At 45.8% G+C, this 26,594-nt stretch overlaps 1 protein-coding gene across 5 annotated transcripts in view; it reads right to left on the minus strand.

Annotated features, from left to right (window-relative positions):
• WDR59 (WD repeat domain 59) overlaps positions 1-26,594 on the minus strand; it is an 85,782-nt gene that overhangs the window by 30,818 nt on the left and 28,370 nt on the right. For all 5 annotated transcript variants that reach the window (XM_019413181.2, XM_019413180.2, XM_019413184.2 and 2 more), the window contains exons 5-15: positions 26,132-26,212; positions 23,976-24,013; positions 20,003-20,091; positions 16,329-16,445; positions 11,928-12,005; positions 9,602-9,758; positions 6,273-6,352; positions 4,956-5,088; positions 4,696-4,820; positions 2,255-2,419; positions 153-248 (exon numbers count right to left, since the gene is read on the minus strand). In XM_019413181.2, coding sequence (XP_019268726.1) covers positions 153-248; positions 2,255-2,419; positions 4,696-4,820; positions 4,956-5,088; positions 6,273-6,352; positions 9,602-9,758; positions 11,928-12,005; positions 16,329-16,445; positions 20,003-20,091; positions 23,976-24,013; positions 26,132-26,212 — 1,159 coding nt within the window. The remainder of the gene's footprint in view (positions 1-152; positions 249-2,254; positions 2,420-4,695; positions 4,821-4,955; positions 5,089-6,272; positions 6,353-9,601; positions 9,759-11,927; positions 12,006-16,328; positions 16,446-20,002; positions 20,092-23,975; positions 24,014-26,131; positions 26,213-26,594) is intronic.

Raw genomic sequence — 26,594 nt, forward strand, 5'->3', positions numbered from 1 at the left:
CTCTCAAAATAAATAAATAAACTTAAAAAAATTTTTAACATACTAAAAACCACAGGCTGTCTTAAAGCTGACTTACAAAATGAGGATACATTAGTTTGGGGAGGAAGAAACGAAACAAAACACCAAAGCACGAGTTGGTACAAGAATCCCACCACAAAAGACTCAAGGCAGGAGACGAGCTGGCGCAGGCAGGGCTCCAAACAACTCTGGTTGCGCTTCACTTTTTGCAGGGAAGTGTCTTTCAGGATCTAGAAAAGGCACGAAACACAGTCAAGAATAGCAACCTTCTCTCTCCTGATTCACTTTTATTCTTCAAAGCAGTGGGAGGCCGTGAAGACGCAGGGAGACTGGAGCACAGCCGTGCCTCAGGCTTCCAGTGCAGCAACCTACTTTCCACCTGCTCTAGAGGCGCGGAGAGCAGATGCGTTTCTGTGCCCTCTTCGAGAAGCCCGTTCCTCAGCCAGGGTGTGCACACACATCTTTACTGTGAATTCTACTCCTGCCCTGTCCTAGCTTGACCCCTATCCCCCCCAGGAAAATCTCAGTACCTTAGAAGTAACGCTCAATACAAGCCCGGGGGAGAAGATTTCAATCCAGTGGAAATTACTATAATTTTTTTCTTCTTTAAAAACATAAATCCTAACATTTTAAGGCACATACTGGAGACCTAAAGTGACATACGCATACTGAAGACAGGCATGTAAATTGGCTGTCCTGTAACGAAGTCATTACCCATGTGGGGCTACGGGGCATGGGAAGTGAGGAGAGTCTGAATCGAGAGGTTCTGGAAGCATATAATTCATACCAAGTGTCGAAGACTTATTAGTACAAGAATGCAAAGTGTCTCAACAATTGTTATATGGATTGCATGTTGATATAACACTTGGCACATACTGGATGAAGTAAAAATAGTACTGAAGTTAATTTACCTGCTACTTTCCTTTTTTTTTTAGTGTGATTACTAGAAAATTTTAAATTACGTGTAGCCTACATTCTATTTCTGTCAGACAGTACTCAATTAGACTTTTAGAGATACTTCCTAATCCTATCATTTGTATACCAATAGGAAGATCTACCTTTTTTTATATGTGCAAATAAGACAATGAAATATTCAAATTCCGAGTACAGAAAAACAACAACAACAAAAAAACCAGACTCTTAACTAGAGAGAACAAATAGATGGTTACCAGAGGGGAGGTAGGTGGGAGATGAGTGAAATAGGTGATGGGGATTAAGACCACACTTAACGCGATGAGTGGTGCTGAGTGATGTACAGAATTGTTGAATCATTGTATTGTACACCTAAAACTACTGTAACGCTGTATGTTAATTATACTTGGATTCAAAAAATTCCAAGCACAAAATGTACCTCTACCACAAAACCAAAGTAACGTCTGAGAGATCTTTACGCCACCTGAAAAATTTCTTGGCTACGCGTATCTTATCCCAAGAAGACGGGCCAAGTGTGTATAATACAAACTAGGCCAAAGCGAACAGCATTTGGGTCAACTTGGTTGGTCAGGACTTTTCAGTTACTTCACACAGGCTGCTGCTCACACTGAAAAAGGTGTAGCCTCCCCAGCTCGTGGGGCTGTTTAAATGGGGGTTCTGCCTGATTAGCTCTGCATGAACTGACAGAGTAAGTTCCTGAGCCAGCAGCTAAGGGCAGACGCCATGCCGGTTGGCCCTGTTTCGGGCACCGCCATGCCTCCGGACGCCTCACGTGTTCAACGAGCCAGCCGCGCTCTGGGATGACACCATTTCCTCTCATGGAATGAACTTTTTTAGTGACCTCACATTTTGTTTTCTGATTATAAAGTATCTCTTAGCTTCAGAATACATCTTGCCTACTGTTTCCAGATAAATGAAAATGTACTGCAGGGCTCTTAACCCGGGATTGATTCACAGCTTTAATGAGATCTATGAGCAGATGAGAGGCAATTATGGAACCGCATCCTATTCACGCACAGTGTTTCTGAAATTATATACCACAGTTGCGCAAATTTTTCTGTGTCGGTTTCATGAGATGTTCAAAGGGGCTCCACGACCCAAAAAGGCTGAGGACCACCTCCACTGTTTGCTACACACAGTGAACAGCAAGGGCTAACCCGGTGGCGCGGAAGGACAGATGACTTTCAAATCTTCTCTATCGGACTTTTCACTCGACCTTACTACTCAACTCAGACACGGACGCCCCTGGACAGAGGTTTCCTCTTAAGACACCTGAGGAGAATTTGTGAACACAGACCCCCACCTTCAGCAGCTTGGCTTTCATCGTGGACGTGATGGTGGTGGGGTTGATAAACTGGAACGAGGGGGCAGCGTTGTTGGGATACTGCGCGGGGAACTTGACCAGCATCTTGACGCGGTGGCTGCTGCAGTGCACAGACACCGTGCAGCTCCTGTCCGCCGCATCCATCTGCAGGGGACAAAGGGACAACCGCTTGGGAGGTAGGCCACCATTCGTTTTCAGACGCAAATGAATTTAAACAAGCTAAGTGCAAGCTCAAGGTTCCTGGTAACTGGGCGGAGGGGGGCATTCCCCAAAGACAAGTGAATCTGGAAGATTCAGACAACTTGTGTTCAAGACAGATGTTTCAATTTTAGCACTGATTTAATAAGTGCAAAGTATTTTGACGAAAAAAGGTTCAACCTAAAGCTGTGAGGTAGACTGGAACTTGTTATATTTATTTTGAGACGAGAAAAGAAAGCAGGAAGAATGGAAATACCTGACTCAAGTTCAAAAGAACTCCTGGGAAAATCCATAGAGACAGAAAGTTGATTAGTCAGCGCCAGAGGCTGGGGGGAGAAGGCAATGAGAAGTGACTGCTAATGGATATGGGATTTTTTTAGGGACGATGACAATGCTTTGGAATTAAGGGTGATGGTTGCATAACTCTGTGACTGAGGTTTACAACCACCAAACTGTAAACTTTAGAAGGGTAAACTTTATGGCATGTGAATTTTATCTCAATACTTTTAAAAAAGCACTCCTGGAAAAGGAATCAAGATCTCCTTCTAAAAAGAGACTCACTTGGCTATCCACACTCTTCTCAACTGTTCTCAACAAAGGGGGTATGATCTGAATCGATACAGATAGCCAATTAATCAGAGGATTCTTTCTCTCTCTTGATTTCTTGTGTGGCCAACCAGAGAAGGCAGCTGGAGTAGAGCAAAAAACAGGAACACAGGTGGGAAATCTGGGGACAGATTTCAAATATTCTCCCTTCCACCAAATAGCTGCTGACTTCCGACAAGTCATTGCATCTCTTAGTGTGTGTTTCCTCTTCTGTTAAGTGGGGATAAAAGCACGTGTTGCAGAGTTGTTTCATTTATTTTTTTGTTTATTTATTTTTGAGACAGAGAGTGAGCACAAGGGGGCAGGGGCAGAGAGAGAGGGGGAACAGAGGATCCCAAGCGGGTTTTATGCTGACAGCAGAGAGCCCCGTGCGGGACTTGTACTTCCGAACCGCGAGATCATGACCCGAACTGAAGTCAGACACTTAACTGACTGAGCCACCCAGGTGCTCCTGCAGAGTTGTTGTTGTTGTTTTTTTGCTTTTTGTTTTTTTTAATTTTTTTAATGTTTATTTATTTTTGAGAGAGAGACAGAACTCAAGCAGGGAAGAGGCAGAGAGAGAGGGCGACACAGAATCCAAAGAGGCTCCAAGCTCTGAGCTGTCAGCACAGAGCCAGCCTGATGCAGAGCTCCAACTCACCAGCCTCGAGACCATGACCTGAGCTGAAGTCGGACGCTCAACCGACTGAGCCACCAGGCGCCCCCCTGCAGAGTTGTTTTAAAGGCCAAAGGAGGTAAGTATGTACACACAGGTACATATCCATGCCTACCGTTTGTTGAATCTGGGCAAAAGAGAAACGAATCAAGCTTCAAAACTCCTTCACAGGGGCGCCTGGGCGGCTCAGTCGGTTAAGCGTCCAACTCCCGATTTTGGCTCAGGTCATGATCTCACAGCTCATGACACAGAGTCCTGCGTTGGGCTCTGTGCTCACATCGCAGAGCCCGCTTGGGATTCTCTCTCCCTCACTCTCTGCCCTTACCCCACCCCTGTGCTCACGTGCACTGTGTCTCTCCCTCTCTCTCAAAATAATTAAATAAACATTAAAAAAAACCAAAAAACCTTCTTCACAGACTCAGTTCTCTGAAGGAAAGCATTTCATTACCCGCCCAAAATGAAAAGAGTAAATCTTTCCACATGTTAGACGAACAGAGAGGTTTGGTGACCTCACTAGAAGCTGAAGTCATTAAGGAAATGACCAGCTCTAAGGGCAGGTAGTACAGCAGAGCACAAAGAACCTTGGGGAGGCAGGCGTGGCTGCCAAACTCAGCTCTGCCATTAACTATGGCAGGAACCTTTGCCAACTCACGGAGCCTTCCTGGATCTAAGGATCTTCACACATGGGAAAATGAAGTGTTGGAGCATCTAAGAGGATTTCAGGACACGTGAACATCAGTTTATTCCTTGGTCCAGCTTATGAGAAAAGAGTATGGTAAGAATATAATTTACATTGGAAGACTTCTATTTCCTTAGAAAGTCTAGAAAATAAAAAAGCAAGCAGAGAGGTACACCTGTTAGAGCAGCGGAGCTATCTGTAGCCACCATCCTGGCTCAAACAGTCCCCACTCCCACAAAGTGCCATCTGCAAGCATGAGCCAATCATTAGACTACCGAGTACCTCCACGTTGACATTTCGGATCTGCACGTTGATCAGGGAGAACTCCTGCTGCAGAGTCTGAGGCAGTCCCAGTTGATCTGACTTCTTCTCTTCCAGGATACTGCTTGGGGGGTCTTCCTTTAAGACTAGCAGGAGAGAGAGGGTCTCCAGTTGTTGGCAAATGTTTTTTGAAAATGAGTCAGAGAGCAGTTCTGGGGTACCTGCCAGAACTGAAATGCACAGAGGGGCACCTCACCTAAAACATCAGTTTAACCAATTACCTTCTTCCTCCCCATGGCTCGAGTTGTGCTGGTGATCCGTATCTTGAGTGTGAAGGGTCTTCTCTGGTTCCGGCAGAAGAGAAATGCTCTCAATGAACTCATCAACACCATCTAATATGTCATTTGCACAAAGCTGCAACAAAGGGTAAAAGATCTAGGTCTCCGGAAGTCAGTGGAAATGTTCCTCGAGTCTGGTTCTGACTTAAAAATGGGACTCAGGAAGGCTAAAAGACGTCAGCCCAAAACTGAGACAATCAAAATAGGTTTTACCCACCACCAGCTCCCCCTGATTAAATACACAGGAGAATAGGCTCTATTATCTACATGGAAATTTTTCATCCTGTTCATCCTTTATGCAAGCCTCAGAAAACAATACTTTAAATTCCAAGCCTTTGTGGAGTTATTCAGCTAACCCAAGACCAAAAATGAATAAATGGTACTTTCTGGAGAAAATATATTTGAAAGGCAGTAAGGTGATGATACTTGACCAAAATGCTCAAGAGTGACTTCTTACTAAGCAATGTTGCACATTTTTTAAAATTTTATTTGTTTGTTTGTTTTTAAGTAACCTCTACATCCAATGTGGGGCTTGAACTCACAAACCTAAGAGCAGGAGTTGCGTGTTCTCATTCCCAGGTTTCAGCACCAAAAAAACCCCCAAAACACAATAAACCAAAAACCCAACTCCACGGTGTTGTAAATTTCAGCCAGCATTTTCCATCCACCCTATACGGAGCACTGTGGGGGAAGCAATACAAGGGAGGTGTGGCTCCTGCCTTTAAGGAGCGTGGCCACCGAACGAAAGAACCACACTGAGGCGGGAACACAGCAAGGGGCCGTGGCAGCAGGTCACACCAGGTGCCACCGTGGTTCGTGGAAGAAACAGAACTTGTGGGGCAAACCTTGAAAAAGGCTTCAGAGAATAGGTACCACTGATGGATGTAAAGGGCTCTGAACACTGCAGAGTGTAAGGTTCGACTTCTTAGCTCATTTAGAAGAAGAGAAAGAAATTAAGCCCACAGGCCATTTGCTCAGTAGGCTATCTACAGTCTCCTACCGGGACAGGAGAAAAGACAGGAGAAAAGGCATTCGGAGGCTTTTCACGCTTAGAAGTGCCAGATACGAAAGTTGGCTCTTGGAGACCGCAAAGCCTCAGTGTGGCCTATACAAGCCACTCAGCCAACCATCAAGTATTGTTAAATGTCTGTCATGTACCCTCTAACTTCCACAACTACTAACCCTTGGTTTTGTTTTGTTTTGTTTTAAGGTTTCCAGCATACCCGGTTACACTCCTCCACAACGGCGCTGAATACATACCCTCTGCATCTGGGAATCCACCCGCCACATTCTCAAGGTCTGATCCCGTGACCACGTGACCAGTTGGTAGTCCTTGGACCCTAGAAATCACCAAATAAGAATCCTGGAATGTTTGGAGGGTGGGGTGGGGGGTGCGGATTCAACATCAACTTTGCTACAAGTTGCAGGGGAGCGAGATTCCTCCCTTCGTTTGGCCATCCATCCATTCAATAAATACTTACTGACCAACGCCTATATGCCAGGCACCGTTCTAGATACTAGGGCAACGGCGCGAATGCAACAACCTCTGTCTTTACAGAGCTCACAATCCAGTGCCGGCAACAGACAAACAGATAAATATGCGATAAAACGTCTGGGAGTGATAGCGCTCTTGCAAAAAAGGATAAGACAACTGCCGGCAGAGCTATTTTTAGACAGGGCTCCCTGAGGAAGTCGCATTTGAGCAGCAACTTAAATGAAGCGAAATAATAACTGGCAGGTGAGCAGGTGAAAAGGGATGCTGGGACTTAACGTCACACTGAACTTTCGCCTCCACAAATGTTCCTCCTTTTACACGCTCCAGAGGAGCTGAGCATGAATATGATTTTTTGAAATGAATTGCTTTAAAAGCATAATGACACCTTACTGTTTGAAAAGAATTTTTTGGCAAACAGATGCATCTCTTCATAAAATGGATAATCGATCTTGAATGTTCTTAATGGCCTGAGTTGTATTTTCACATATTAGGTCTGGTCAAAGGGAAATTATTCTAAAAAGGTTTAGAGAGCTTTATGAAAGATCAGGGCATTTCAGAGTAATTAGGTCCTATCTAGAATCGCCTTTATGGCCATCCTTAGAGAGCCGAGAATTTAGAAGACTTTAGAATTTTAATTTCATCCAATTCCCTCATTTTACAGATGGGAAAATGGAGGCACCAGAGAACACACTCTGTCCGAGCTAACAGGGTGGGTGAGGGGCAAAAATTCCTTCTCTGTGTCACTGCCTTCAGTTGGGCCTCCGCTCCTCAACGAGTCAGCATTTCCCTGTGCGTGCCCCACAGGACACAGCTCTTCTGAGTAACTGCCTGCCAGGAGTCCCCTCGTACAGACTCCTGCTCGTGTCAGCCACTGTCTGTCTCCACATCTGGCTTCTCTTCATACTCCTGACTGAAGAGAAGTTATGCCTGATTCCATTCTAAACCCAACTCCTCCAGCAGTGCCTTCACCCCCATTCCCTCCTACCCCCACAGGGCCCTTGCTTTCCCACGCCCTCCCTTTCTTGCACCTTCTCCTCGCCCTCAGAGACAGGGCAGCAGCTCTAACATCAACTCAGTCTGCTCCTTGTCTTTGAAGGCAATTTCTTTCACGAATCCAGTCCCTACTGCCTCTGTTCACGTTGCCTTGTAGTCTGGCTTCTATCCTCAATCCGCTTTTGGAACTCCTCTCTTAATGATCATATGGCCTCCTATTTGTACCATTAAGCGCTTTTCTCTTATTCTGCACATCCATCCTTCAGCAACACCTACAACCAGCGACTGCCGCTTCCTTCATGAAGCATCTTCTTCCCCTGGCTACAACACCCTGATTCTCTTCCTACCTCTCTAAGGGCCCCTGCACCGCAGTGAAAACCAAAATTAAACCAGTAAAAACTGACTAGGAAGACATGGCAGTAAAAATAAAATGGGGCAGCCTGAAGTTGAAAAAGAAGTGAAATACAGGAATACATGCAGGATGATTAGACTTATAAAAGGTTCGACAAGCACGCTGAAACTATTTCAAGGGATGCACTAATGGGTGGCAAAACTCTAAAAAAATAATCATTCTCATGAGTGTTAGGAGAGCGTATCCTTCTGGGGAAGGGAGGGCACTGTGATCGAGAAGTTTCTGGGGTTCTAGCAATGTTCTCTTTCTAGACCCTGGTGGTAGTTATGTACATTTTCACTTCATAATTTGTAAGAATGTACACGTTTCATGCAATTTTCTAGACAGATGATATACTTTACAATAAAAAGGAATTTGAAAAAAAAAGCACCTGTAACCGGTACTCAAAAATCTCGTTACTGACTAGACGGTCCCAACATACACAATTCACCCTGCCGGCTTACAGACAACACAGATAGCTGAAAATGGGTTGCTAAAACCTTTTCATTCCAATCCAAAACTACAGGCCAACCTCTCCCTGCCAAACCATGAGGAAACTACATCTTCTATTTACGATGGCGAAATGCAAGAGAGGAAGTTGAGAGCCAAAGTCATGCATGCAAATTAATGGGATAAAAACCAAGCAGCCTCATGTTTCTAGAAGCAGGGAGATTTGGGAAATAAAGATGGGAAAATTCAGGGGCTGATCAAAAGAGTCCCTTCAAAAACTATCCTGGAAGAGGCTTGCGAAGTCACAAACAAGCCGGGATAAGAGGACTGCTCTGATCTCAGGATTACCAGAGACCTTTCCCGGGACTCTGGACAGTCCACACCACTCCACTGCCTGGTTTTCCGTCTATCATATGGAAAGACCTTGAAATCCACTTCCGTTGCATAAAACCTTTAGAGATCACGACAGTAAGGTCTCAAGAAAAGAGAGGCTGCAACTAAATTTGCACACTGAGCTGGTGGAGAAGCGGAGGCCGAGGGCTTGCGATTCCCATTACACTTGACCTTGCATTAGTGAGGGCTGGCTAGATGGAGCTTCAAGAACCATCCCCGAAACTCAGTGGCCTAAAGCAAGGACATCTTGCTCCTACACCCCCACCTCATCCTTGCTGCCGATGGGCACAGCTCCAGCTGGAGTCTTGCCAGCTGCTGTGGCAGAAACAAAGAGAGCGTGTTAATTGCACAATGGCTGTTAATGCTTCAGCCCAGAAGAGACGGCATCTCTTTGTTCACGTTTCACGACCAAAGCAAGACGTTTGGCCAAACCCATCTTCAGGGAGGTGGGAGATAAAACACCACCATGTGCCGTGAAGAGAACTAGGGTTATTTGGTGGGCAGCGCTGATGACGGCCTCAGGTCTCCTTCCTCAACAGAGTGGAAAGGGGCGAATGCCAGACTTCTGAGGGTTCTGACCCCAGAGTTTTTCAGCCCCAGAGATGATCCCACAGGAAGTCTATCAATCTCTTCCGGATCTCTTCCACACAGGTGAGAGATGACACTGAACATAAGAGAAGAGGAGGAAACCTGGGAGAGAAACCACAGCCGCACACCCCCTTACCCATCTACCGTGAAAGGTGGCGACCCCCCTGACTCTCTCGTTTCTAAAGCCCAGCCCTGAGGTGCCCGTGCTGGGCCACACGGCCAACCCTGACTGGAGATGCCGTGGACCACGGCTCAGGAGGAAATCAGGCTCCCCCTCACCCTCCTTCTGTCTTCTCCACTGGAACTCCAGCACCACATCATCGTGCCCCACAAAGGTATGCACTGGCGTGTTCAAGTCAAAGACGTTCCACAAGAGAAGACTATTTTCCCTCCGCAGCTGGGGAACCATCACAGTCACCAGTCCATTGCTGAAAGGCTACGGCAGGAAAGGGAAAAGAAGGTGATTATTCCTGGGAGACGCCGCTGAATCTTGAATTACCCAAGTTGGGATGCTTTCCTAACGAAAATAAGCTACACGATGGGGGGATCCCAACCACTCGGGGGAGATTTTTTTCCAATACCGTAAGTTACCCATCACATCTACTTTCCTTCTGCATTTATTTTACTTTTTCTTCGCGTGGAAAGGACCACAGCCGGTAAAAAATAAAGCTAAGCCAAATCCTTGGAGAACTTTAAATTCTGAAACAAGCAAATGGCTGTGACCGCTGCGTACCATGAAACACTGTGTCGCATCCTGGCGCTTCCCTGGAACGACTGTGCAAGACACCCTGGGGAAAACCCCAGAGCGGCAAGCAGAATTCTTGCCATGTGGACACACACCGGAAGCACACATCCACATCAGGCAGCACCTCCCTGGCCCCAAAACTGCAGCTCTTCAGAGGAAAACCCTCCAGTTTCAGGACTGACATGTTTTACTTATCGACACCTCATCTGCTAGGGAGCTGAGGGGCCCATTTGGTAGCTAACCGGCCTCTGTTCTTTAAGGAATAAACCACAGTCATCTAAAAGCACATTTATCTTCACTTGCCCTCCTGGCAGCACTCCTGGACTTCTCTGTTTATTTTTTAAAGTAAACATATTAATCCAGAGAAGTATTTCAATGCATAAGAACAATGTCTGATTTCTTGACAAGCACTCCTAGATGCAAAAGCCACTTAATCCCTAAATTATCTTCTATGCTCCACAGAGTCTCGGGGTGACAGCCTAATGCAGAAATGCAGCTTTATTCACCTCTGTGCTCCCTTTCAAGTTGACACTGAGGACAAGAGATTGTATCTGATCAGCAGCTATCAATGCGGCAATGGGAAAAATTGTGGGAAGGCTGATAACAGCCTGCCCCCCCCCCATCTGTAGCATTTTATGGTTTACAAAGCATTTTCACACACAATTTTTCAAAAGGAAAGTCATATTGTGCATGTGCTAAATGCCACTGAATTGAACATCTTACAATGGTAAATTTTATCACAATAATAAAAAGGAAGACCTAGTAAAAATTATTATTCATGTTCTACAGAGGAGGAAACTATTGCTCAAAAGCATCCAGTAGCCTGCCCAAGGCCACACACACATTAAATGGCTCATTGCAACATTATTCACAACAGCCCAGATACGGAAACAACCTAAGTGTCCATCAATGGATGAAAAGATAAAGAAGACGTGTTAGATACATTCTACGGAATGCTATTCAGCCAGGAGAAAGAAGGAAATCTGCCATCTGCCACAACATGGGTGGACTTGAGGGCACTACGCTAAGTGAAATAAGTCCGAGAAAGACAAATACTGGGTGAGGTCACTTACATGTGGACTCTAAGACGGCTGAATTCACAGAAACAGAGAGCAGGATGGTGTTTGCCAAGGGCTGATGGGTGGGGGAAACGGGGACCATGCTGGTCAAATTTCCAGTCGAAACTTCTAGTTAGAAGACGAGTAAGTTTTGGATCTAATATACAGCATGGTGACGGGAGTGAACAATACCATATTACACTCATAAAAGTTGCTAAGAGAGTAATATCACATGTTCTCAATCCAAAAAAGAAATGGTAATTATGTGATGTGACAGAGGTATTAGCTAACGCTATGGTACCAGTAGTCTGGCAATAAATAAGTGTATCAGACACCCTGAACTGACACAATGTTATATGTCAGTTATACCTCAATAAATCTCGGGGAAAAATTAAATGGCAACGATGGATCCCAAACCCAGGTCGTCAGAATCTAAAGCCAGAATTCTTCCCACCATCGGGAAGAAATCCACTGACTGAAAGCGCTTCAACCCTGTGGCTCCATCTCCCCACTTCCCCTGCCCTTAGTGGCCACCTTCGTGCTGCCCGGCTTCCCAGGTGGTGGCCAGCAATCCTAGTGCAGATTCTTCCCCAACACTCGAAGCGCCAGTTTTTAAATACCTGGCAGCTTTTATGCCATCATGACCGCCTGTGCCCCCACCCCTCAACCAGGACAGGAAGTGAAAACTGCCTCACAGAGAAAGTAAGAGAAAATGGCCCTCGTGGCCCTCGCCCCACCCCACCCCCCGCATCTGGAACACCAAGGTGAAGCTCCCCAGCAGGAGGTGGGGTGTCCCACTCACCGTGTATCTGGCCTTCCAGACGGGCACCTGGCAAGGGAGAATACTGAGGTATTTCCGAGGCTGGCGGTAGTCCCAGAACTGGAAGAAAGAGAGCAGGATAATGGGTGGACTAAACGCCATCAAAAGACTCGACAACCGAAACGAGCCCAGCTTCGCTCTGTCCTCGGTGTGTTCCACGCAGCCCCCCGGCCCTGGGACCGTGGCAGAGACACAACCCTCCGTCTCCCATTTACAAACATTCCCGGGGTATTTCCGGACTCCAGGAGGACTGGCCCCGGGGCGCAGATCACCATCATCAGCCTGCCTACTAAACAGCCCTGTAATTGAAAGGTAAGAATGACATGTTTTCACGCCACATCGCGTTTCCACCGTGTAGGGTAACGCAACTAGGAACTAGGCTGATGTACTGACTACTCACTGCATTCCAGAGTTTAGAGCTTTCAGCTCTGTATCCCGTTTAATCTTTACAACCAAATAACGGGTGTTATTCATCTCTTTTTCAAATGAAGAAGCTAAATTACTGAACAGTCTAACTTGTGCAAGGTCACACCCGCTCCGCCACCGCCCCGGAACACGCGGAACTTGAGGCCGCGGAACATATGAAGGTAAGCCAGACACACTCTGCCTGAGCTGCCTGTGTTTTCCATGATGGGACAACTACACTTAGAGCTTGAACATTTGTCACGAAAGCAGGAAATGGCAGAGCACAAAAGGCAGGAGGACCGAGAGTGAGACTCTGAATTACTCAAGTACTAAGAAATTATTTTCTCTTAAAAAAATTTTTTTTCTTAATGTTTATTTATTTTTGAGAGAGAGAGAGACAGAACGTAAGCGGGGAAGGGGCACGGAGAGAGGGAGACACAGAATCCGAAGCAGTCTCCAGGCTCTGAGCTGTCAGCACAGAGCCCGACACGGGCCTCAAACTCACCAACAGTGAGATCGTGACCTGAGGTGAAGTCGGACGCTTAACCAACTGAGCCACCCAGACGCCCCACTAAGAAATTATTTTTAAAAATAGATGACGCCCTCTCTCTCTGCACCTCCCCTGCTTGGTCTCTCTCAAAAATAAATAAAACACTAAAAAAAAAAAAAATAGATGACAGAAACCATTCTGGAAAACAGTTTGGCAGTTTCTTAAAAAGTAAATGAGCACATACCACTGACCCAGTGATCTCAACTCCTGTGTATTTGTCCTGGAAAATGGAAACGGTCCATTCCCAGAAAAATCGATACACGAATGTTTATAGAAGCTCTATTCATAATCACCAAAAGCTGGGAACAGCCCCATCAATGTCCTTCAATGGGTCAAGAGAAAATAAACTGTAGCAGTATATCCATATAGTGGATTACTGCTCGTCAATAAAAAGTCTATGATCTATCGATTTTGAAAACAATTTGGATGAATCTTGAAGGCACTATGCTGAGCGAAAGAAGCCAACTCAGAAAGTAAGATACTGAATGTATCCATTTAAATGACATTCTCAAAAAGACTAAACTGCAGTGATAGAGAACACAACAACGGTTGCTAGAAATCAGGGGTTCGGGGAGAGTGTGGCTCTAAAGGAATCACATAAAGCAATTCTTGTTCCTTCTGACAACACTTTATTTTTGTCAAATTCGGGCTCCATATTCAAGATAATAAAATTTTTAAGATGTCTTTTCCAGCTAAACTGCCTCAGCATTTCCCAGATGGCCACAGGGAACTTGCTCCCTCAACTCGTAAAAGAAGGGAAACGAGACATCATTAGGTCTGCTTGGCATTCTCCGGATTTTTAATTAGCTCAACACTTTATGAATGCTTTCCTGTTACCAAGTCTCCCATATGTGAAAAACAAGCAAATAAAAAAATTCAGTCTCCCGGGGCGCCTGGGTGGCGCAGTCGGTTAAGCGTCCGACTTCAGCCAGGTCACGATCTCGCGGTCCGTGAGTTCGAGCCCCGCGTCAGGCTCTGGGCTGATGGCTCGGAGCCTGGAGCCTGTTTCCGATTCTGTGTCTCCCTCTCTCTCTGCCCCTCCCCCGTTCATGCTCTGTCTCTCTCTGTCCCAAAAATAAATAAAAAACGTTGAAAAAAAAAAAAAATTAAAAAAAAAAAAAAAATTCAGTCTCCCTAAGCTAATTACATACAAGTAAAACATTAGTATTATGAATACATTTTGGCAACTGGTTACTTGTCATGTCGGACAGAAGCATATTCATGCGCATTTACAGACTGTCACAGTAACTGTTAACAAAAGTAATCCTTTTTTTAAAAAGGATTATATAACTTAGGGGACAAGGTAGAGGACCCTGGGGATTTGACCAAGTCCTCACTCACCAGAACACGATCTTATTCTCAAGGCAACCACTGACAGTCTTATGGAATGATTACATATTGCATGTGAGTGGAGGACTTTGGTCTGTTTCAATGTGACAGACTGGTCACTATAAGAACCAGAGCCATGCCATCCTCCCCTTCATAGGTGATTTCTGCTTTTCTCTTACTTGCCAAAGGGCCTTTGCTACGAGCTACAGATCAGAAAGGAAGGCTTCTGAAGAAATATCAGAAGAGCCTCAGGCAAGAAAGAATCACATTCTTGAACAGCGTCATGGGTACAAGACTCTCTCAGTAAGGTGACCCTGACCCATGGGCAGACACACACCTGTCAGGATGTACCGAGGAACCGTGTCTGGATTTCCAGGACACTTTGTCTAAAGAAGGCAATGTTGTAAAACAGACTGCTCAGCTCAAGTTCAGGAAAAAAAGCAACCACCTAACCTGGTATGAAGTCATTTCATTGTGGTCAGGTTCTACTTTTATTTTTATTTCCTTAATGTTCTAATTCTAATAGCCATAAAAGAAAAATCCTTTTCTTTCTTTTCGATCTAGTTCTAAGCCTCAATTCAACAGTTTTACAGTTTAACAATTTCCTAACTCGAGTGAAACATTCATTCAATGGCACCTTGTTCCAGTGCACCCCTTAGAATTCAGAAAATAAAAATATAATAAAAATTACTATAATTATAAGCTAATATTTCTTAAGGTAAACTTAAGAAAATGATTATGTAGGGAAAAAAAAGACATACTGACCCTTATCTACAAATTATTAAAAATAACGGTTGAATATTATGCAAAGTGCCTCTAAACTCCTACACTTTCTACAATTATGCTATTTATTTACATTCAATAAAAACTGCTTTCCACCCACCAGGATATAGTGGAATACATCAAATACCATGTCAAAAAATCTCATTTAATACGTAGGCTAAGCCTACAAGTAAGGAACAGGGGCTGAATCTCACAGGTGGAAACTGGCCAGTCACCTGCTTTAATACCTATGGAATCCCAGCCTCACAGGTGGGAAAGACGTCACTGAACGGCGACAAACTTGAGGAAAGAGGAGGGGGTGAACTGGATGGTTTCTGGGTTCTGAACTTGGGCGACAAGGTGACAAAAACCCAAATCCAAAACAAGCAAACCAACAAAACCCCGCTGTGGCACGTAAAAGTAAATTCCAACCCAAAGGGATTGACAATCCTCAAGGCAGAAGTTAACTTTTTAGGCCGTAGTGTCTGAATCTAGTTTTGCTGACCACACCGCAGGAAGACGTGGTACGGGAGCCTATGTAAACAGAGCGTTAAATCGATGATGCTGAATCGCAAAACTGCTAAGTAAACTACTGTGGTCAAATCTCTGTCCTTCCAGACAGGGACCTGAGCTCAAGGAGCACGTGTGGAACGAGGCTGACTCTGTGCCCTGCAACTTCGTAAACACAGCATACCCCACAGTCGGGAGAGGAGCAAACAACACAAAACGTCACACTCCACGATAAACCACAAACACGAGGGTCACTGAAACACATAAACCCTCAAGCATTTCCAGCAAGTTACAGAATCTAGTAGAGCAACTCTGCTCCCGACTTTTTGCGGTGCTGATGACTAAAGATGTCCTAACTTTTGCAGACATGATCATCTTGTGAGAAAATTGCTATTTTTCCACCCCAGGGAGACGAACCACAAACTCGGTAACCTTAACAATGTTGGGGGCTTTTCTCCTTCACTTATATACATCTGGTGTGGTTTTTTGGTTTGCTTTGCTTTTGGTTTGTTTTTTTTTTTTTTTTCTGAAAGCTGACTTCTTGACAACTTCTTTGCAAATAAGCTTTTCCTTTCTAAATGCTTTAGTCTCTGACTCCCTTTCACAAAGGGAAAGAAGAAACCGTCTAAACAAATCCCAGGAGCCGCAACGGAGATACGCTACCCCATCATTCCTACTGGCCTACGTAACCAGGTTTACGTGCCCGTGCACCCCTAAAACACACACACTGTGCTCACTTATTGTAGCTTTCTTTCCAAAGAAAGTGCTGTTACGAAATCTGGTGCCTCCCACACACGGAACCCCAACTGTCCCAGTGGATCACTCACCTTGACAGAGTTGTCTTGGCTGGAGGTAGCAAGAATGTGCTCGATGTCTGGGTGCCAGTCCAGGCCATGGATTTTGGAGAGGTGGGCCGCGAGGTACTCCACTGCGGTGCTGGGTTTCTACAACAGGATCAGCACCGAGTGTTGTCGATTTACAGATCACTCGTTGAGGGTCTACCATGTAACGGACTGTTACATGGGCAGCGGGGGCACACAAGAGTATTACCAGATCCTCTCTCTATCCTTAAGAAACTCCACTTTGTTTTGCTTAAAACAAACAAACAGAAAAAGACTTATCCAGCTCTCCTTCACGCATGCTTGGCATATGGGCCTGTGAGCCAGATTTCTTTCTGCTCCGTCGCCATGCGTAGTTTTAATGAAGGACACAAGGCGGTGTGTGCTCTTCCCCCAAATAGGACAGACTGCAGTATCGGCCCCCCTTCCTCACTATCACTCAAGGAGAAGGGCTGTGACATGCAAACAGACCACCCCATCCCACGATCCTGGAGGTAAAACCACCAAATTTAAGTAATCGAGCACCAAGACCCAAGAGAACAAACACACATTGCAAAAGAAAACAATACATGATTAATAAGCTTATATAAGACAAAGGCAGAAGGAAACCTCAGAAATATACATTAAAGTAAGACTTTACAGGGCGCCTGGGTGGCTTAGTTGGTGAAGTGTCTGACGTCAGCTCAGGTCATCATCTCCGAGTTCATGAGTTTGAGCCCCTCATCAGGCTCTGTGCTGATAGCTCAGAGCCTGGAGCCTGCTTCAGATTCTGTGTCTCCCTTTCTTCCTCTCTCTCTCTCTCTCGACCCCTCCCCTGCTCATGCTTTGTCTGTCTCTCTCTCAAAAATAAACATTAAAAATTTTTTAAATAAAATAAAATATTACTAAGCTATCGAATTAGAAGACATATGTAAATAACACTCAATACTGACAAGGCTGCATTTGTCACTGCTGCTATTTATACCAAATAGCACAACCTTCTGGCAAAAAACTGACAATTTTTATCAACCAACTTCAAATTTTCCTTTCTTAAGAGAGTATTTCATTTCACAAAAAGCTTTAGATAACAAAAGATGTTCATCTTGGTATTATCTGGGCTACCAGAAAACCAGAAACAACACAAATAGTAAGTGGGGAATAATTAAATTTTAGAGTCAGTTATGGACTAGCTATCTGATCCCATATGATATAGCCACTAAATGTTCTACTTAGGGATTATAGCACAGGGAAAATGCATGTGTTGTAACGTTAAATGAAAAAAGTACAGGGGCACTTGGGTGGCTCGGCCGGTTGAGCGTCTGACTTTTGGTTTCAGCTCTGGTCATGATCTCACGTTTTGTGGGGTTGAACCCCACGTCAGGCTCCACAGTGACACTGTCGGGCCCGCTTCGGATTCTGTCTCTCTTTTCTTTGCCCTTCCTCCTGCTCACGCTTGCTCTCTCTCTCTCAAGATAAAAAAACATTAAAAAAAAAAAAAAAGCGTGAGTGGGAGAGAGCCAAAGCATAAGAGACTCTTAAAAACTGAGAACTGAGGGTCAATGGGGGCTGGGAGGGAGGGGAGGGTGGGTGATGGGTACTGAGGAGGGCACCTTTTGGGATGAGCCCTGGGTGTTGTATGGAAACCAATTTGACAATAAATTTCATATATTGAAAAAAAAAGCGTAAGAAAACACCAAAATGTTAGCACTTGCCTCTGAGTAATAGGTCTATAAATGATTTTTATTTTTCCTTTTATATTTCCTACAAAGAGCATCTATTACTTCTATAATTAGTGTTGGTCTATGAGGTTAAGAGCAGTCTCCAGAATCAGGCCTCCCTGAGTTTAAATCTTGACAACATACCATGCTTCAGTTTACCCGTCTGTAAAATGGGGATAAAAACCACTTATTTTAAAGGCTAGTCATATAGACAGTTCTTAGAACAATGCCTGTGCATAATGAACGATTAGAAAATGTTACTATTATCAGTCATCTGGGTGTGTGAACGAAATCCAACATTCCCACTGATACTGCACTTTTCTAAGGCTCTGATGCCTGGTACCATCAGTGCTGCTTTGACGTGGGAAAGTGCCAGAAAAGTAAGAATATGACCTACAAGTTTTACAATCCATGTGAGCAAAAGTCTTAAGTATTAATGGAACAAAACAAGGTTAAAACCCTTTAAACAAAACAGATAAAAATGCTGAGGGAAGTCAGGATTGTTAGTGCAACAGTCAGAAGGCTAGAAAGGAACAGTTCGGCAGTCGATCTCTGAAAGACAAAGAACAATGCTGGTCTGGAAAACAAGCTAGTTTTCCAATGCTAGTCTGGAAAACAAGTACTGACAGGGTTTATGGCTGAATACCAAATGGTTTATCTTGCCTACGGCCTGAAAACATTCTAAAGCAAATATATATGCTCTACAAATTAACCAAATATTTTATTTAAACCATTTACTATGTTTAAGTGCTATGCTAATGATGAAAGGAATAAAACCAGTCGCCAATTTAAGAAATAAAGAGAGAGGCGAATGGCTCTCACCAGACTGGACGCAGGGACACAGACAAAAACTAACACATAGAAGATGCACCTGGCCACCTCTACTTACCGACTCACCTGCTCACCTGAGAGCCACCTAAGGCAGAGGGCTTCGGCGGCACACGCTGCCCCAGCAGGTCCTGGCACCGAACGCGGCAGACTCTGCGTCTCCGCTTCATCTCCTTTCCCTCTCCCCAACCACATGACCACCTCCCTGCCACGAGGGAAGGGACGAGGCTGCCAGGGCCACGCTGAGACTGGACAGTCAGCACCCAGGCTGATGGTTTCGGGAAAACGACAAGTGGGTGCTCCCCGGAGGCTGAGGAGCTCTAGCCTCCAGCTCCAGAAAGCAGGAAGCAGGAAGCAGTAGGACACCCCAGATCTTACAGAAAGAAGTCGACTGCTCTGTGCATTACTACCCAATCATCCGGCAGGTAAGTTCGGGGGGCCTTTCCCCGAGTCATTGTCCTCTCCGATACCAACAAACCAAACTCCGAACAGACTCTCCGTGGCGGCAGCTGCCCGGGACCCTGCCCCTCTTCCCTGCCCGTCAGTTACATGGGCTGTGCGGGGAGAATCCGGGCTCTGCAGGCTCTTTGGAGGCTGAAAGGACAGCTAGACGTCTAAGGGAGGATCTGAGCACGCCACGTACCTCGCCTCAGTGATTTATACCAGAAATACTCAGGATGGAATATGTCCTAGAACAGCTAGTTTGCACTTCGCAATCTGGGGCAGGGATAAGAAGCCTGCTGACCATTCTAGAACAGTGTCTGGTTCCCAGGCTCGACCTCCTCAGTGACCCATTCGCTATGATTATCTTCATTTTGAAGACGAGGTAACTGAGGCTTGGAGTAGTGGAGTGGCTCACCTGACATCATAATTAGGAGGCAGCAAAATGGGGCCCTCACTTAGGTCAGGCCTAGTTCATTTGCTTAACCACTGATCGGAATATTCTCTATCTTCCTTCAACATCAATTTGATCACGAAGCAAATGTCATCTGGCACTGTGACCTTAAAATGGCAATATGCCACACTGCAGAGGACACCCTGGCTTCTCAACACAAGTCCTGCTACTCACAACATCCTCTTCATTCCCGCTGCGAGGGACTAAAGACCACCTGGGGTGGGAGGGAAGAGATTACTCACCCGCTTGTCCCATATCCGCACGTCCCCATCATGACTGGTGGCGAGGCAATTAGCATTTTTTTTATTCCATTTGACCTGTGAGGCACCCGCTGGAAAGAAAAATCAGGGGAAGAAAGCTGCTGCCGTCAACTCCTCTGGAACCAGAGTGGAGTGTGTCCAGGGGGGCTGGATAACGAGTTCTGGCTGAATGAGAACAGAACCCTTCAAGTTTCTAGGACTGCACCAGCTCCTCCATTAAAGAGAAAATGAAGCCAAAAAATAAATGAATTAACACATTGGAACAGGATCAGAGGCACCTAACGGAGGAAACAATCTGACTTAGGAAAAAACTCTACAGGTTACCTCGGCACAGAAGCAGCAGGGAAACATAGTTTCTCATGAGCAGCAGTTCAACATGGCTCTGTTGGCTGGAAACTGACTACTCAGCACACGACCTGGCTCTTCATCATCCCCGACGACCAACCTGGAGCACCCACCCAGAAGAGCCTCAGCTCAACGCCTGCTCCTTCCCACTTACTTGCTCACCTCCTCGCCTATTTAGGAGGGCAGTCTTGGAGAAACAAAGGTTCCTCAGCTGAAGAATAAGCCTCCGTGTTGCTCAATTCTGCCCTCAGAAGGGTATGCGTACCACCCCCCTCCTACGCTCTCTTCTCCCATCGGCGGCTACACGTGGTCAGTGGCCCCGCATTAGGTCAGGGAAAGGGAACGTCCCTGGCACCGTGAACTGAGTCCTTTCCCCACTCTGCCAACACAAAGAAGTAACAACAATAACAAAGGAGCTATTTAAGAGAGGAGGCATAGTGTAAAATGCCAGAGGGGTTGAGGTCTGTCGAAAACCGGGACATATCAGCACTTCTCGTGGACTCTTAAAAATAACCAAGTTGGGGTGCCTGGGTGGCTCAGTTGCTTAAGCATCCCACCCTTGATCTCAGCTCAGGTCATGATCTCGGCTCAGGTTATGATCTTACAGTTCATGAGTTCAAGCCCTGTGTCAGGCTATTTGCTGACAGCGCGGAGCCTACTTGGGATTCTGTCTCTCCCTCTTTCTGCTCCTCCCCTGCTTTCTCTCACTCTTTGTCTCAAGATGAATGAAGTTTAAAAAATAAAATAACCAAGTTAATTAAGTTAAACCAGAACAACACGACAGCTCTGCTTCCCATCTCTTCTTGTCCTCGCTCAGACAACACATAATATTTCTTCCTTTGGGGTGCTGTTTACTAATGGGGACACCATAGGGAATCCAGGGCTTTGGAAAGCAAACTGAACCACGAGGTCTAGAGTGACACCAACAGAGCAAGGACTGAGAATCTATTACAAAACTGAATTGGTGTTCAGAAATTACCTCTGCCTGGTTCTGGGGACAGTCTTTGTTTGTTTGTTGTTTTTTTTGCCTGAGACACAGGACATCTTAAGTCACTGAAGAATAAATAGTGGAGACCCCTAAAGGAGGAAGGTAGTACACTACTTAGGAGACACAGTTTCTTAGCAAGAAAAGGTATCAGCTCAAGGAGAAGGTGAGTAAGAAGGGTCTGTCCCATTTCCTCATGATAGAATTACTTGAAGACTTTCCCCAGTGCAGGGGTCCATCAGACCATGAAGCCTTCCAAAGGGCTCTGGGAACCGCCTAATTCAACCTGTTTTACTAGGCTCATGACAACAGAGTCAAACAGAGGTCCCAGACCACAGGTGTCCTCAGACAGAGAATACTCTTGAATACACACATGCTCTTGCTTACTCCCTACCCCAAAGGTATAAACAACGTGCTCATGGAGAGATAGGAACCATGGCCTCTGGGAAGCCATACTAGCCAAGGCTGAACCTCTCAGGGAATGGTAGATCAAGCAGCTTCCAAAAATCCACAGCTTCTCATTTGCCTCTTTTCTCCTCTTTGCTACCCTGAGAAATCTTTGCTACCCTGCAAAAAAGAAAGAAGACTCCCTACCTCTATTCTTTAGAAGACTCAGAACAGAAAAGAAAGCAATCAGAAGGAGTGGGTTGAAAAAAAGAACTTTCTTTTGGGAGCTCCTCTAAAACCAACCTAACTTAGAAACCTTTAAGTAGAAGCAACAAAATCCCGGGGGAGCAACTGAGGCATTTATAGGCCATTTGTGTTTTCATTCAGTTGGATGTCTTCTGCAACCATGTCTGTGCCCCATCATATGTCTCAGACCATAACTGCCTAAAGGTTGAGGTGGTGGGGGTGGGGGTGGCCCAAATCAACAGATTTATTAAGCACTTAGCACAGAGGCACAGGGGCTTGACTCCCATGCCATCTAACAAACATTTACAAAGCATCTCCTTGAGTCAGGCACAAATGCTGACCTTGGGCTACAGCACTGAATAAAAGAGATGTGGTCCCTAACTTCACAAAACAGATAATCCACCTGCTTAATACAGGTGTGATGTTCAATGCCTTTAAATGATGAGGCATGGAGATGTGGAAGAAAAAAACATCACATAATCATTTTGGAGCAAATACCACGTGTAAATTCAAATGTAACAAACAGATACCGAGGAGCAGGATTTAAGAGATAGATGACGTATGTTTTTAACAAGGATGCCAAAATACAATACTGATGACTGACCTTCATTGCTGTGATATAACCAGTTCTGTGCCCAAATTCTACTCTCAGGAATCAGTGGGAATGCCCCACAATGGACCCAAAGCAGAATTTCAAAAACAATCCATTCCAACTGAGCAATGAAAACAGGTAGACCAGAAAGTAGTTTCAAAGTTTCAGGACATCCATATTACATGACAACATGGGGACACAATCAGCATAATCTAGATTGTGGGGAAACTGCAGGACAAACCTGGTTTCTTCAATAAATAAACCTCAGGAAAAGAAAAACAAACCAAAAAAGGAGAAGGGGAAGAAACCTACCAATCACAAAAGATGAGAATTCCATCAACCATTATAAGTATGTTCTCTATTTGGATTCTGATTTAAATAATTTGTAAAAAAAACAAACAAAAAAAAACACAACAAAACAACAACTGAGACTATTAGGAAAATCAGAATACTGCTTAAATATTTGATATTAAAGAGCCACCAATAACATTTTTAAAGGTCTGTTCATAGTATTGTAGTTACATTTCCGCAGAGGATTCTTCTCTTGTAGAAGTATTACTGACTGAAATATTTGTTGAGGAAATGATAGGACACCGACATACTTCAAAATAATTCCAGAGAAGATGGGAGTGGGGGGCAGGGCAGTAGGTAGGAGTAAAGATGAAATAAGACTGGCTAGACAGGGACAACTATGGAAGCTGGATCATGAACACAAGGCAGTTCGTTTTCTTCTATTTTTATATGCACCCAGGGGCGCCTGGGTGGCTCAGTCGGTTAAGCGTCTGACTTTGGCTCAGGTCAGGATCTCACGGCTCTTGGGTTCAAGCCCTGTGCTGGGCTCTGTGCTGACAGCTCAAAGCCTGGACCTGCTTCAGATTCTGTGTCTCCCTCTCTCTCTGCCCCAACCCCACTCGCACTCTGTCTCTGTCCCTCTCTCTCTCTCTTAAAAATAAACATTAAGGGGCGCCTGGGTGGCTCAGTCGGTTAAGCGTCCGACTTCGGCTCAGGTCGTGATCTCACGGTCCGTGAGTTTGAGCCCCGCGTCGGGCTCTGTGCTGACAGCTCAGAGCCTGGAGCCTGCTTCGGATTCTGTGTCTCCCTCTCTCTGACCCTCCCCCGTTCATGCTCTGTCTCTCTCTGTCTCAAAAATAAGTAAACATTAAAAAAAATAAAATAAACATTAAAAAAATGTTTTTTAATAAATAAAAAGTTTAAAAACAAACTATTTCAGCTCCTGTCCTTGAATCCCGAAATAAGCCCCTGAGCGCGCTCAGCAGTCCTGACTGTAACTTCCGAGAGCAGCCTAAAGCAAGCCCCTTGCCATGAGAGACTCACAACCCCACCGGCCAGGGTGTGGGCAGGGGGCAGTCCCCGTGGGGGTGGGGGAAGTATACACTCACCTACAGCAGACAGCGCAACGGTAGGCTTCCTTGTGTCTCTGAAACAGAAAAGTCAGAAATCAAATGCCCGATTCATAGGCCACCATCCACCTGTACTTTTCATCCTCTGCACGCATTTCTCCACTCTCCTTTCAGTGGGTATTTGGAGCTCGTAGGGAACGTGAGGGCCTTAGAAGCAAGTGTAAAGTGTCTCCCTTCGGGGACAAACTTTCTCATCTGCCTCAAATGAGGCTGAGACGAAATTTCAAATCACATAGCTGCAGCCACAGAAAACGAACTATGTGATTCAGCGTGGCCGGCGTGACCCTGATCGTAGGGGTGGAGGAAGCCATAAGAAGCCCTTCCTGGCGTCATTTCTCCCAGTGGCAATGAAGCAACAGTCATGGAGGCATAACTCTGCGAGAACCTTCCCAGCAGCACTTCAAAGGTGAAGTCAGAAGCTACTCTGATAATCACAGTCGCTAAGAGGTGGAAACCCAAGTGTCCGCTGACAGACGAGTGGATCGACAAAATGTGGTCCAGCCACACGACGGAATATTAGCCAGCCTTCTGACGGAAGGAAATCCTGTCACACGCTACAACATGGATGAACCTTGAGGTCATGGCGTTAAGTCAAGTAAGTCAGTGCCAAAAAGACAAGCACTGCATGACTCCACTCCCACTTGTCTGAAGGATCTAAAGTAGCCAAAACCATAGGAACAGAAAGTGGGAAGGTGCTTAATGAGCAGAGTGTTAGCTTGGTAAGAGGAGAAAGTTCCGGGGATCCGCTGCACAACGTGAATATATTTAACAGAACCACACACTTAAAAATGGTGAAGATGGTTTATTTCATGTTTTGGGTTTTTCAACCACAATTCAAAACAAAAACAAAACAAAAACCCTACTCCTGGATACAACGGGAGACTCCTGGAAAGAGAGAGATTCCTGGGTTCACCACAAAGCCAGAGGGCAACTTCTCCACCAAATGGTAAAGTGACAGAACAGGGCACCAACCCAGGGCCAGGGGGTTCGGACGGCCAATCCGTGGCTCAGGCTTACTAATCCAGAAAGCTTGAAAAGGCATCATCTGTTCAGCATTTTTTAATCCTTAAATTATGAAAACAACGATTTCATGTAAATGAGGAATACTCTAACCTTGCCTCCTAACTCCCTGGGGTTTTGTTTATTTAAAAGCGCCTCCCTCCCATTTCCCCTGGGTTTAGCGCTCCGTCCCCACTCCGGCGCTGCCGTTAGACTGATCACCACCAAGGCAGTGTCCCGGATGCAGGTGAAGTCCGCTGCGCACACCCTCTCGGACTCCCTTTCCCTGATCTGTCCACCTCTCAGTGCAAACCATCACAGAGCCACTGCCATTGGGAGTAGAGCAGTCCGCTGAGGGGAGAGAGGGTCCCGTCTGGGGGACTCTACAGACCACGCCCTCCAGTTAGTCACTTCGAATTGTTAAGGCAAAGGGAGCCTCGCTCTACAAAGGGAGAAGGGGGACAGACAACATGCCCGGCCCTGGGCTGGGGGCTCCTTCCCTCTTCGCCTCATGAAGGGTAACCCTGAGAGGTGGCCCTCAGCCGCCTGGGGGACTGAAGCCTCACAAAGAGCAAAGCAGATGTGTCTCATAGCATCACCTGCTGTAGCAGACGTGTGTCTGTGCCCACAACTCCCCACTGTCACCTGCCACGTCAGTTAAACTTCAGCCTGACTTTCAAACGCCAGCACCTATGTTTCTCTGCCAAAGGGACTTCCCTGACTGCTGAAGCCTGTCCTGCACATCTCTGTGCCAGGCCTGAAGTGCCAGGGAAGGGAGGCCCCGGGGTGCAGCCTGCGACCAGTGACCGACAGTGGATGACGCCCCCACTTCCTGAGCCCTCAAGGGTGGGACACCTCTGAGGAGTTCTGCACTAGCACCTAGCGGTCCCCGGCAGGAATAACCTCCACGTGCTCATGCTGCCTCCCGCGTGGACAGCGCGCCCTCCATGTGCAGCCTTCCCACTCCTGTCTCTCCTCCCGCCGGTGCTTCTGTCGCCTCCTAAACAACGTCCTTGCAAGGCATCCTCATCTCGGGGTCTGCACCCAGGGGAAACCAAACTAAGACAGCTGATCTCTAAAACAAAGGTCCCAGATCGTCCCACAACCCAGTGGTTTGGCCTTTTAATTGTTCTTACTTGATATCCCAAATGTAGATGTACGTGTCCACAGAGCTGGTAACCAGGAGATCCGGCTCAAACACTGCCCAGTCCAAGTCACTGGAAACACAAGAAATAAACGGAACAACAACAAAGGGAAGAAAATTCAGAGTCCAGTTCCAAAGCGCTAGCAGATTTCATTTCTAGTGGCTTCAGAGAGTCACTGTTAATGGTCCTCCTTAACATGATATAGGCTAGAAATCTCCAAACTTCTCTGGGAATGAGTAAGACTTAACTGAGCTCTGAAGAAAGCTTTCAGGTCCTTTCCCCTGTCATCACCAGCTATCCCATCACCTGCTCCCAAAAAAGAAATGGAGGATTTCAACTTCAACCACACACACACACACACACACCCCAAAGCAAAAACATCAAGTGATTTTTGAGTTGTGATTTTCTAAACCAGATTCAACCACAAGTACCTCAAGTAAAACCAACATCTGTC

Source organism: Panthera pardus, unplaced genomic scaffold (assembly GCF_024362965.1).
Source record: "Panthera pardus isolate Hobbes unplaced genomic scaffold, ASM2436296v1 HiC_scaffold_19, whole genome shotgun sequence".
Taxonomy (NCBI): Eukaryota; Metazoa; Chordata; class Mammalia; order Carnivora; family Felidae; genus Panthera; species Panthera pardus.